The sequence below is a fragment of the Lonchura striata genome, chromosome 1A, assembly GCF_050655825.1.
Source record: "Lonchura striata isolate lonStrDom1 chromosome 1A, ASM5065582v1, whole genome shotgun sequence".
In the NCBI taxonomy this organism is placed as follows: Eukaryota; Metazoa; Chordata; class Aves; order Passeriformes; family Estrildidae; genus Lonchura; species Lonchura striata.
The window spans coordinates 57,804,915-57,817,855 of record NC_140741.1 but is presented as its reverse complement, the minus strand read 5'-3'; the positions used below and the strand labels follow the sequence as shown (position 1 = coordinate 57,817,855).

The window sequence follows — 12,941 nt, the reverse complement described above, 5'->3', positions numbered from 1 at the left end:
GATACCTCTGCTTGTAACACCTTCCATAGCATAAAGGAAAAGGTTGTAGAAATTAATTAATCTTTTTCTTACCTACAATTAAAAAAATGTTTTCAACTTGAACATGGGATTGATTAAAGCAGACTCGATGCCTTTACTACCTGCTTTTATCCTGTTCTGGATAGAGCTGTAAAAGTATAATACAATCTTCTTTCAGTCCTAGCAGCCATGAGCAACCCATATTCCCAAGGTACCTCTCTTGCAGCTCTGTCCCTCAGTTTTTGTTAGTGTGATTTACTGCTGGGTGATAGCTGTTAACTCTTGTTAAACCCTTACATTTTTAGAACAGTTACACTGCATCTTAGTCTGATTTATCCATTCCTGGTACAAAAGCTTCAGCTTCTGGTTTTTCATTTCTATATTCCTGATGTGATCTTTGGAATAAAATTCCTGTGGCAATAGCTGGGAATGTGTGCCATTTCTGGGAAAAGGGTGTGTTCCCTGGGTTCAGTTTGATTGGATGAAGTAGCCAAACACGTTGATCTCGTTTATTTACAAAGGTGAGGATTTTGAGGGTGGGTTTTTGCCTCTATCCGATTGCAACACTGGGCTCTAGATTAAGCACAGCTCTTCAGGCCATCATCACATGGTAAATGTGAGGCTGCTGCACGCTGCAGCCCTTCTTGGTCAAGGCACAATTTTTGGAGAGAAATCATGCCAAGGTACACGGTGCACATCCGAGGAGAATGGCTGGCAGTGCCATGCCTAAACTCCACAAACACCATTGAGTGGCTGGGAAAGGAATCTGTGAGACGGTACATGAAAAACAAACCTGACAATGGGGGATTTGCCTCAGCAGAAGAAGTAAAGTTTTACATTCGACGGTGCAAGGGACTTGGCTTGCTGGATCTTGATGATACCGTGGGGGATGCTCTAGAAGACAATGAATTTGTTGAAGTTGGTAAGCAAAGCCTTAAGTATTGCATTGTAGAGTGACTGTATTGTCATCTGAGCCAGAAAACTGTGGCTTTATCTAGATTAATCTAAAATTGCACCTGAGAGATTGTCTACAGTTTTTATGGCAAAATGCCCAATAATTTAAGAATATTTAATTTTTAGGAACAGAACTACATAAAAGCTAGAAGGTACAATATTCTATATACATCTTCTGTATCTGCTGTCATATATAGTGTAAGCTGTTCTGTCTTAGTTTTGGAATATCTTAAATAAATACATAGTTTCTTGTTATTTTCCCAGAATCATTCAAGTATGTTCAGGGCTGATAACTGGAAATTAGAATTCTTATTGCTCTGAATTGTAATAAACAACAAATTAACTTTTGCGAATAATTCTATTTAATCCTGTACATGTTTATTCTGCATATTTCTTCTAGTTATAGAAGGAGATATAATGTCTCCAGATTTCATACCATCTCAGCCAGAAGGAGTTCATTTGTATCCTTTTTGAGTGCTTTGTGAAGTTTCACAATTGCAGATTTATAATTTTCTAGATTGCCTGCGTTTTTTAGAGTTCCTTCATTCTTAAAACACATTGCCAGCTGTAATTGAGTAGTCACTGCCTGTGAAATCCTGTCTGCCCTTTTTTCTTTACAAAACTTTCAGATACAGTAAATACCGCGAACCAGAACAGGTAAGAATCCTGTGATTTTGCAACTCAATAACAAATCCTGCTACTCACCAGAAAATGCTGAGAGTTCAGCCAGTGCAGCATTCACAAAAGCAAGGGCTATTAGGTTGGCTGGGTCTAGGAAACTGAACTACAATGTGCTTATTATGTTTTTGTTACCCGGGTTCCTGTCTTATGAATAAGCATGAAAAAACTTCCTGTCATTGCTAGTTGTGACTATATTTTTTATTTATAGTGATTATTAAGCAACTTCATATGTATCCATATCTCAAACTAAAAGATGGTTCTTTGGTGTAGTATATTTCTTTAGATGGCAACAGCTTAACAACGGAGGACTTGGTCAATTTAGGAAAGGGACTCTACAAGATAAAGGTAAAAATTCTGAACAAATGAAGATAAAAATTAGATGTTTATTTTTCTACAGCTAAATAATGACAAATAAGCTAATATTTTAAGTACTTATGTTTTAGCTTACACCTGAAGCTGAAATTAAAGTCAAAAAATCACGAGAAGTGATTGAAAGGATTGTAAAGGAGCAGACAGGTAAATATTTTTGCTTTTAAATATGAATTGTTTAGAAGACTTCATCAGGTTCCCTCCTTAACCGGCAGTGTACATTTCTTGCAGTTGTTTATGGAATCACCACGGGTTTTGGAAAGTTTGCCAGGACTGTCATCCCAAACAGTAATTTGAGGTATGTTGTGTGTGCAGCCTTCTCCGTCCTTTCTTTTCAGGAAAGGAAGAAGAGGGAGCAGTTTGACCCTGTAGTTGGGGTTAAATGAGAGAACTGCTTCAGAAATTCCTTCTGTTTTGTGCAAAATAAAACCTGATGAGACTTTTTTTGAGGTTTAATATATTTTCTTTTTCTCTGTAGGGAACTTCAAGTGAACTTGGTTCGTTCACATTCTGCAGGTAATAAGAGATTGCTTGGTGTTTCCCTTTTCTGCACTTGTTGGTAGTGGGTGAGTAACCGAGAGGGTTCTGTTACTGTTTCAGGTGTGGGGAAACCTTTGACCCCAGAGAGAACTCGCATGCTTTTGGCACTGAGAATCAATGTCCTAGCCAAAGGATACAGTGGAATATCCCTAGAAACCCTCGAGCAAGTTATTGAAGTGTTTAATGGTAAAAATATGCTTAAAGAAAATCTTCATTTCCCTTTTTTTCCCTTTTAACTGTTTTGTTAAAGGGTGTAGTTCGATGGGTCAAAATGCAGATGTTGGTCTTTCAACAGTTGTGAGAGACCAGGACTAGGGTTGCAACAAGAGTAGTCCTGTTGGTGCAGTTGTCCATGATTGCAGGCTGCTACTGTGGCCAAACTTATGAGCTACCTTTTCTGTTTTCCAAGGAATTTATCAAGGGAAGGCACTAAAAGGAGTGATTTTTGTTTTCTTTCTAGCATCCTGCCTTCCTTATATCCCAGAGAAAGGGACAGTTGGAGCCAGTGGAGACTTGGCCCCTCTCTCTCATCTTGCTCTGGGATTAATTGGAGAGGGAAAGATGTGGTCGCCGAAGAGTGGCTGGGCTGATGCTAAATATGTAAGATCTGTGCAGCTGATAGTTTATTTCTTTTAGCTTGCTGACTCGTTTTTCAAATTGCATGTAGCTGTGAGAGAAAGAGAGTTTTTACTCAGAGTAGTAACATGTACAAGTCTTTGGATTTTCTCTACCAGTTTGAATTTGGACTAGGTTGCCTTTAGCTAATCATCCTCTAATTTGAGGAAGGTGGATCTCTGGAGAATGCAAGAACTGACCCACATGTCACTGGGGCAGACATAAATAAGCAGCATGTTGTTGAGCCCTAAAGAAATATCATGCCATAGTACTGCTATACCAGATACTACAGTGACATAATTTATGAACAGGAGAAATGGAGAGGATATGATACCAACTATGAAAGAACTATTATTGTATCTTCAGCTCCATGAGCATAAATATTTTGCTAAAAAGTCCAAGATCACCTCTCAGATGCTGAGTGTACCTGGAGATTTACTGGAGGCAAGATCTTTGCAGAAAAATTTCTACTGATTTTATAGTGGCTTTAAGTAAATACACAGGTTTGGATATTTCATTTTTGATGAATTAACTAGGGTTACAAGGAGCCTTTATATCATTCTTCTTCACAAGATGGAAATGTTACAATGAAATTAGTTTTTAATCTATTGTTATTCTGCCACCAACACATAACCAGATTGTGTTAAGTATCTCCAAGTCCGGCCCCTCCAAAATCTTTCATGGTAGTTTGTTCTTCTACACCTATAGCTCCTATCCATGAGTACTTGAACACCAGACTCATTGATGGATTGATGCATGTACATCACTATAGTCTGGAGAAAGATTGAGGACTACACAGGGAGAGGAGTAAGAAGGAAGCAGACCAGGGTGTCCTGGGCCTTCAAGACCAGAAGTTACAGCTGTACACTTCTGAGATGCATTGCCTCTTCCATTGGACAGGGTGAGAGGATTAAATGAGAAATAGGTTATGCTGTTTCTTCACTTCCTGCAAGAGCAATTGCCCTATAGAATAGACATGTACAGAATAAAATGGATGGGACTCCTCCTGTCATTAGAGATTTTCTATAGAAAGGATTAGGGATCATTTAAAAAGAAATAATTTATGCCAACTCAAAATTCTATGAGGCACGGTGTAGGTAGAACTGCCTTTCCAAGAGGCTTCCAGCCTTCTTTCCTGTTGCCCTCTCCCATCATCTAGAACATGGTAGATGTTAAGGGCTGTGACAGTGACATATATCTTGCTTCAGTACTCCTGCTACCTTTTTGTATTGGCACTAGAAGTGAGGTGCTAGTTTGGAAGCCCTTTATTTAGCCCAGCAGAAAAAAATATGTGATATGTTTGTGATATAAATCTCTTTTTCTTCCATCACTTAAGAAATTTGTTAATATTTCTGTTCATGGAAACATTCAAGTTTTAGTGACTTAATTTTGTGATTTTAGTGACCAAAAAGTATTTTTCATTAACTGCCTTGGCATTTAACTCCTTCACAGGTCCTGGAAGCCCATGGACTAAAACCAATTACCTTGAAACCAAAAGAGGTAATAAAGTATAATGATGCCAGCTGATGAAAAAGAGCATAATAAATCACTATTTGCTTTATATGTACAATAAAAGCATTACATTAGTTAATAATAATTTTAAGTCAAACTTTAGAAAGATAATGGTAGTGTTGTCAGGAGTGGGATTCACCATTCCTAGTGTCACCCTACTTGACTTGAAGTGACAGACCCAAGCTTGATGTTCAGATTGGCTCTGTGGTCAGTGGGGACAGACAGGCCTCTTCAGAAAGCACTTTATACCATCCTGAAACAGATGTCTAAGAGGCACCTTCAAGGTACCTATCTGCTCTTTGACCTTAACAGGAGGTCAGATGACTGACTTGAAGCAGGTATTTGACTTAATTGGAACTACTGGTGCTCCAAGGGTGTCTGCAGTGACTTCATGGGGTCATGAGTATTAACACTTTATGTAGCAAAGGTGCTCAGTCAAGCTGTGCATTTTGTGATTTCAGGATGGTCCAAAAACCTAGGCAAAGATCTTTAACTCCCTCATATGAGAAGGAGAATTGTCACAGATATGGGGAATTGTCACAGAGTGTGGAATAGCTGCAATGAATTTGCTTAACATCTGCTCTCCCTTTGAAGGGTCTGGCCCTCATCAATGGGACACAAATGATCACCTCGCTGGGGTGTGAGGCAGTTGAAAGAGCCGAAGCTATAGCAAGGCAAGCTGACATCATCGCTGCCCTTACACTGGAAGTCCTGAAGGGTACAACGAGGGCCTTTGACACTGGTGGGTACTGGCCCTCCCTGTCTGTTTGCTTAACAGCTCCTGACAAGAGAGGCACAGCCTGACAGTCTAACTTGTCTTACTAGATATCCATGCAGTGCGCCCACATCGAGGGCAGGCTGAAGTGGCCTTTCGGTTCAGGTCCCTTCTTGATTCTGACCATCATCCATCAGAAATAGCAGGTGAACAATCTTAGCCTTCACTGTCTCAGGTTACCAGGACAGGCTGGGTTCTTCAACAGGACACAGTGCTTTTGTGTAAGCAATATTTGGTTTTTGCCCTCCTTGTGTCTTCTAGAGAGCCATAGATTCTGTGACCGAGTTCAGGACGCATACACAATGCGCTGCTGCCCTCAGGTAAAGACTGACTTTTAGATCCTTCCGTAACAATAGATAAAAGATGGGGAAATTTCCACCTCAGAAATACAGCCAGTTATGTGCTGTCTGACACTGTTAGAGGAAGTGGCTTTATTTTGCTTCTTCTTCACTTCACAGTAGTGTTAATGGAGACATGCAATTTGTTGATCACGTGCATGTACACATCAGGCAGCATCTAACGAAGCTGTGTCCAGATCTGGAAAAGGCCAGAGGTCAGAAGCAGAGGGAAAGTGCTGGTTTCCATGCTTGCAGATTTGTAGGGATTTTCTTCTGCATTAGTGTTAATAACATGAATTGGGTGTTTCCAAAAGCCAACAGAATGTAATATCTCAGGCATATTGGAAGAGCTCAATCCTATGCATTTTAACAGGAGCAAAGCTATTAAATCAGTAGAATTAATGAAAGATTAACTAATAAGAGGTTTTGTTTTCTGTGAGTCTTTGTAAGGCTACTTCTTCCCTCATAACATTTCTGCCACTGGATAAATAACTTCCATTTAGGTAAACCAACCCAAATATGTAAAGATTGTCATATACAGATTACTCTTTTGGCAAAACTGCCATAATAGTAAATACCATATTTGAAGTGTCTAGAATTGGCAGTGATGCTCCTGCTGTTAAAAGCAAATCCAAGACAGTCTTCCATGTGTGAAAGTCAGGTGGGATAGTGGGAAAGAGGGTCCTTACAGTGCAGTCAGCATCCTGAAGGTGAACTAAGTGCAAATACTATGCTCAGACACCAATGTTGTTTGTTCTAGGTCCATGGGATTGTAAATGATACAATTGCTTTTGTGAAGGACATAATAACAACGGAACTCAATAGCGCCACGGACAACCCTGTATCTTTTTGATTATTTTATTACTATATAAAATTCTGCTTGGCCTTTTTTATTCTTTTCTTTTGTATAGTTACACTGGAGGCAAAAAAAGTCATAACTGGCTTTGGTCAATAACTGCCATTGTTTACAACAGCAGCCTCTCTTCCTTTCCCTATGACCGCATTGAAGAATTTCTGTGTGCTCTGTCATGCAGGGCTGTATTTCTGTCAGCACCATAATGATGCTGTACATAGCATCATATCAATTGCTCATAAGCATTATTGCATCTAATCTTCTGAACGTCTTTTTACCATTAATTAGAATATAATCCAATTCTTCTAATTGGAATTAGTCTTTGTAATTTGGACTAAAATTGTAACTGTCATGGAAAGAATCTATCAAGGAATTGAAAATCTATGCTAGGATCTGAACGGCTGGGGTTTTTTCACCCTCAATCAAAGACCTCCCTTTATGTAGCTTATTTTAAAAAAATACATGTCAAAATTGTACCTACAAATTTGAAGAACTGAGATTGTGTCTTCATTTCCTGAAAAGTAGAAGTGTGGGTGCAATAGAATGTGCTTGCAAATAAAAGCCTATTGGCACAAACACTCCTTCAGTTAAGATATTTTGATTATTGGCAGATATCACTCATGTAAACTGTATTTCACTCATGTGGGCTTTAACTTCTCCTTAAAGATGGTGTTTGCTGAAAGAGAAGAAACCATTTCTGGAGGAAATTTTCATGGTGAATATCCTGCAAAGGTAATTCAGCATTTGACAAAAGGGGAAAAAAACCTTTTTGTGATTTGTTTTTTTTTCATCTGGTTTCATGAGATCTTCTTCTGTAGGCTCTGGACTACTTAGCAATTGGTGTGCATGAACTTGCTGCAATTAGTGAAAGAAGAATTGAGAGGCTCTGCAACCCCTCGCTCAGTGAACTGCCTGCATTTTTAGTCACTGAAGGAGGTCTGAACTCAGGATTCATGATTGCACACTGCACAGCAGCTGCCCTGGGTGAGTGCTTGAGCAATACCATAGAGAGAGCAAGCTAGAAAGACTGTTTTTTTTTCAAGATAGATGCAGTCTGATAGTAGGCATAAAGGCTGCTGTTTTCTGTCTCTTCTCCATGTGTTCTGTGCTGTCTTGTCAAGTATGAGTGTTGGGTGTAGCTGCAATTATTTCAGTTCAGGCTTCCTTATTCTGCACCAACCCTTGGGCATGTTCAGTGCTCTGAGCATGCAAACTCTGAGTGGATTTTGGTATGAAGACTTGTCTCAAAGGTGGCCTGATACCCTCAGTACTGGGTTGTCTCTATTTGATGGCCTGGTCTGCACATCAGAATCAGACCCCACAGTCCTCACAAGACCAGAGTTCGCAGGGCTGGTTATTGGGGGAGCACACTGAAATTAAATATCACTTCAGGTTTTCCTCTAGTACTCATGGCTAAGGCAACAAGCCTGCTGACTTCTGGCATACTACGGTTCATAGGTTCAGGGAAGCATGAGCCAATATGAAGATAAACATGCTATGAGAAGAGCGTAGATTTTAAAAGTTACAAAAACACAGGAACAGAGGATATCAGTTAAATGTGTAGATAAGCATTCTGCAGAGAAACAAATAAATCAGTGGGCTAAAGGAACCCTGTCTAGAGGCTGGGAAGTGGGTCTGGAAGAGAGCTGAATGCTCATCCCCTTGTTTAAAGGCTGGCAGTTTTACCTTTGGCTGGGGAGAGTTTAGGATGGCTCCAGGCTCCAGCTGGTTGCATGGCTTCAGGTTTCACTGCACACTTCTGCAATCTGGAGTAACAAATTCTGGGGTGTTTGTGATTTCTGCTGTGGGAAATTAAAATTACAGCCATGCCTCTACTGACACTAGAAGTCCATGGGTCAAAATCATCTCAACCTGATCAAAACAGCCAGGATTTTATCTGAATTTTTATCTAAAGTTTGAGTTCCTTTTCTTTTTCTTAACTTCTTTGTTAATCACCAATATTTTTCAAATCATTCTACCAGTTTCTGGGTAGTTTGTACCATCTAATGTTTTTCACTCCCAGGGTTAATAGATAAAACTGAAAAAAAATTTTCGGGTATTTTGCAACACCACTGGAGGTGTCTGCCTGTCCCCACTCCAGCAGCTCTGTGCCTGCCAGACCGAGCTGCTTGCAGGGATCACATGCAGCCTCTCTGGGACCTGCCATCATCTGCCTGAATGTGCCAGCTGGGCTCTGGTCCTAGACTGTCACTCCAGCCTATTTGCAATTGGTGTCACCACCTCTCTGTTGCTCCTGTTGCTTTTCTGAAGCCGCTAATTTGGTGAGAGCATTACACAGCATCCTGCTGGGTTTCAGAAAGAAAAGGCCAAATACAGCCAGAGTGCTGTGAATGCAGACTTCATTTTTTCTCTTTTAAAGAGCAGTTCTCAACCTCAGATTGTCATTGAATGGTTCCTAAGGCCTCTCCTGCAACCATTTGCCTGTTGCTTTTGGATGTAGAATGAGCATTTACTGCAGACCTTGCATCGGCCTTTCAAAGCTGGAGTATGTCACCCTTAGGGATGTGGGCAGCCTTGTAGTGAGGTGAGGGAGGGAGAGGGTTTGTATTGCATTCTTCCATCTTTCTAGAGGAAGTTCTGAAAGTGCCTCAGCTGCAATAAGCAGACCAGATGCTGATCTCTAGCTGTATTCTTGAAAGCAGGGGAGGAGTGATCTTTGTGACTAAAACCAGAGGGAGCCAATGCTCTTTACAGAGAATTGCCCCAGAGCAACAGGCAGAACCAGGTTTGTGTTTCAGTTATGCTGTCTGCTCTTCTTCAGTTTCCTCCAGTCCTTTGAGCCATAGCAACTCAAACTGGCGATAAGGGAGTGAAGAGTGAGCTGTCATTCTGTATTTGGTTAACATTTGCATCTAAAGACTGCTGTTGGTTAGTGTTTTCAGAGGCAATGGTAGTTTTCAAGGTGGTCATTACAAATTACTCAGTCCAGGTAAAATGCTGATGTATCCTTGAAAAAGGAGCAGTAGTTGGTCCGAAGGTGATGGACAGGCTCTTATCTACATGTAGACCATTGCTTGTGCTGTCTCATGCCTATTCTGTCCTTCATTCATTGTGTTGGGTTATTGCAGTGTCTGAGAACAAAGCCTTGTGCCACCCCTCTTCTGTGGATTCTCTCTCAACCAGTGCTGCTACAGAGGATCACGTGTCTATGGGAGGATGGGCTGCAAGAAAAGCTTTGAGAGTTATTGAACATGTGGAACAAGGTAAAATTAAGATTCTGATTTCCAGACAGACCTTGAATCATGAAAAGGAGGGGCTAATACAAATAATGATCAGGTGTAAGGTAGGCAGATAGAATGCAAACTTCTCCAGACAGAAGACTCTCTTCCAAAGCACTGTTATTTTCCTGGTGTTTTCATGTGGGCTCTGGCAAGCTTCAGAGGAAGAACTTTCATTTTTAGCTCAGGCTCCTCTTTTCTTTATGATGGACATTAATTTGAGTATTCAAGTTACACTGGAAGAGATTCGTAGGGATTTAAGACTCTGGTGACCAGGAGTTCCTGGTACACTTGAAAGGTCTGTACAACAGCACCCAAAATCTGCTTGCTGAAATGCTGGATACTGCCCCCAGCATCACCGATGAAATGATCCTGCCACTGGGCTGGGTCTCTGGAGGGTATGGATCCACTGGTTTTGCACATTGCCTGAACCATATCATATTAGTGAAAACAAAGGTCAGGGATAGCTTTAGACAGGAAACCTCGCCTTGAGCTGTACCTGCCAAACATCCCTTTGGCTGCTCTGCTTTCCTAGTTCTGGCTATTGAGCTGCTCGCTGCCTGCCAGGGCATTGAATTCCTCCGCCCTCTGAGAACAACAACCCCATTGGAGAAGGTCTACGACCTTGTGCGCTCCGTGGTGAGGTAAGATCAGATAAACACTTTCCCCAGAGGTTGCCTGCCTGGAGAGCAGCTGCTGCCAGTGAGGGTTAATGTTTGCCCAATGTCTTGTTACAGGCCCTGGATAAAGGATCGCTTCATGGCCCCAGACATTGAAGCAGCTCACAGGCTGCTTGTGGAGCAGAAGGTGAGTGCTGGCTTCTGGCTTGTGCATAGATAGGATTGTCTAGAACCCTTTCTCTTTGTCCATGCCAGCTGCTGGTTTTGCTGCCCAATCCTCTTCACGGTCAAGTAGTTTTGTAGCAAGTGGCAGCGACTCTCTCCCAACTATTGCACACAGAGCATTAGCCTGGTAACAAGACAAGACAAAGTATCGAAGTATTTTTGCCTTGAATCCTTTCACCTTGCCCCATTGGAGCTGCATCCTTTCCCATCCATTGTCAACTCCTTCCACATGCTCTCCCCTGCTCTATCTGCCTCTGGTTCTGTTCCTCCCATACAGTATATCCCATCCAATAGCTTTTCCTCAGGGTTTCCTGAAGTCATGCATTGATGTCTTAGCTGACCTTTTCTTTGCCTCTGACTCTGCTGTTTCACATCCTTGTTCCGCAGGTGTGGGAAGTGGCTAAACCTTACATTGAAAAGTACAGGAGAGAACACATCCCTGAATCAAGACCCATTTCACCTACAGCCTTCTCCCTGGGATTGCTGAGAATGAGTGCAGATGATAGTCATGACCACAAGCATCAGAATGAACTTTAAGAGTTGTGATCCCCTGGAAGAGAGCAGATCCTTTCCAGAACCTTACCTGAGCATGGCCCTTCTACTCAAACTCAATGTGGTTTCTCCAGGCGACCTAGAGGACCTGACTGTCTAGCTCAGAAGCACGAATAGATAGTAAAGAGAAGTCTCACTGCTTTCCTCATGTGTAAAAGACAATTTTGTTATGATAGTATGGTTTTGACTGAATTTCATGAACTTCTGAATACAAATCATTCAGACTCCTGATGAAACCAGTATTTGTTTTGTCAACATTTTGTTTGTTTCTCTCCATCTTTGCCAATGATACCAAACAACCTAAGTTTGATATTCTTACCTTTTTTTCTCCCCCTTTGGGTAACTGCTGTGGTCCTCTTAATTTTGCCACAAGCAAGATTATCTGTACACTGTTCTTCTCTCTTTTGCAGATCATATGTGAGGTATAGGCTCTTGTATAACAGGAGCAATTTTAGAGCAGGTGCTTCACAAATCAGGAAAGCTGTGTGCATAGGAATGTGCTATGGAGATCATTGCTCCAGAACAAATATATTATATTCTGGTGATGGAGTACATTTAATGCAGCTTTCCAAGATCTATGGGCTCACACCTGCAATCAATAATCTGAGGCTTCACATATGGTTGTAGCAATCTATTTTCCTGTCATGTTTGTGATGACGAAAATGTAAAGCAAAAGCTTCATTTGGAAGTAAGCAGAACAGGTGACACAGAGCCCAGAAAAGGGAAAAAAGGAGGCATAGGACTAGTGAATGTGAACCAATGCTGAGGTGATAGCACCATGACCTACGCTCCCACAGCTCTCCAGGTCTCTGCCTGTCTGCCAGGGGCCCTGTCCCCATAGATGGGATCATGACTGAGTGTGCTCTGTGTCTGACAACACTGACCTCCAGCACAAGCTTTATTTTGCAAGGGAAGAGTCAGGGCATGGATTTCACCTCATGGTGCAGTGATGACAGGGCAGTACTGATCTGGCAGAGGGCCATTCAGCACAAGCTGAAAGCCCCCCCAGGCTATTGGCTATGCTGCAAGGGACAGCCAAAGCACCTGGGGCTGCCTTTGTCTGACACCTGCCATAGTAAATTGTGCCCTGAGGAGAGTGCTCATGCCTGCTGGCAACCTAGCAGGTTGCCAAATGCCTTGGACATTCAGCGAAGAGATTCTGGGCCTTGCTTCCCACTCCTGCTTTTGGCTGCCTGGGACCGAGGGATCCCCAGCACATACTGCAGCACGGGGGACTCAGGTTTTGCACCATGCCTGTGCAGAGCTGAGAGACACCACCCTGCCTGCACCCTGCATTTAAGAAGTGTCTGTGATCCTTCCCTGACAGCCTTCCCAAATCCCTGTATAAACATTATTTATGAAGGCTGTCTTGGGAAGAATGGACTGTGCAATCACATACCTGGGACGTTCTTTCAAGCTTTATAAAAACTAAGTTCCACACCCACATCTGGTAAAACATCTGCTTGCAGGAAAACACGTCAGGTGGCAGGAATGCTATTACATTGTTTTAAAAACTGATTTGGTTGGCTAGCCTGGATCAAATCAAGCATGAAGAAAGATACTACAGAGGATGACTTGCAGGATTGGGGGTGTTAGCAGATGTGCCCAAGGCTCAGAGAGAGCAGAAGGTCATAATAATGCTCATACATG

General features: G+C 41.9%; 1 protein-coding gene across 2 annotated transcripts; it reads left to right on the top strand.

The window, feature by feature from the left end:
• Positions 1–490: 490 nt before the first annotated feature.
• HAL (histidine ammonia-lyase) lies at positions 491–11,527 on the top strand. 2 transcript variants are annotated; one of them, XM_021527961.3, is made up of 21 exons: positions 491–701; positions 839–940; positions 1,373–1,433; positions 1,602–1,629; positions 1,924–1,998; positions 2,097–2,169; positions 2,254–2,320; positions 2,501–2,538; positions 2,623–2,748; positions 3,023–3,162; positions 4,630–4,677; positions 5,284–5,431; positions 5,515–5,610; positions 5,726–5,784; positions 6,563–6,643; positions 7,322–7,387; positions 7,474–7,639; positions 9,745–9,879; positions 10,430–10,538; positions 10,632–10,701; positions 11,127–11,527. In XM_021527961.3, exons 1-21 carry the CDS (start codon positions 626–628, stop codon positions 11,274–11,276), a joined length of 1,914 nt encoding a protein of 637 aa, XP_021383636.2. In that variant the 5' UTR covers positions 491–625; the 3' UTR covers positions 11,277–11,527. The 2 variants fall into 2 exon arrangements, with proteins under 2 accessions (XP_021383636.2, XP_021383635.2); XM_021527960.3 differs by having other exon boundaries at positions 558–940.
• Positions 11,528–12,941: the final 1,414 nt, after the last annotated feature.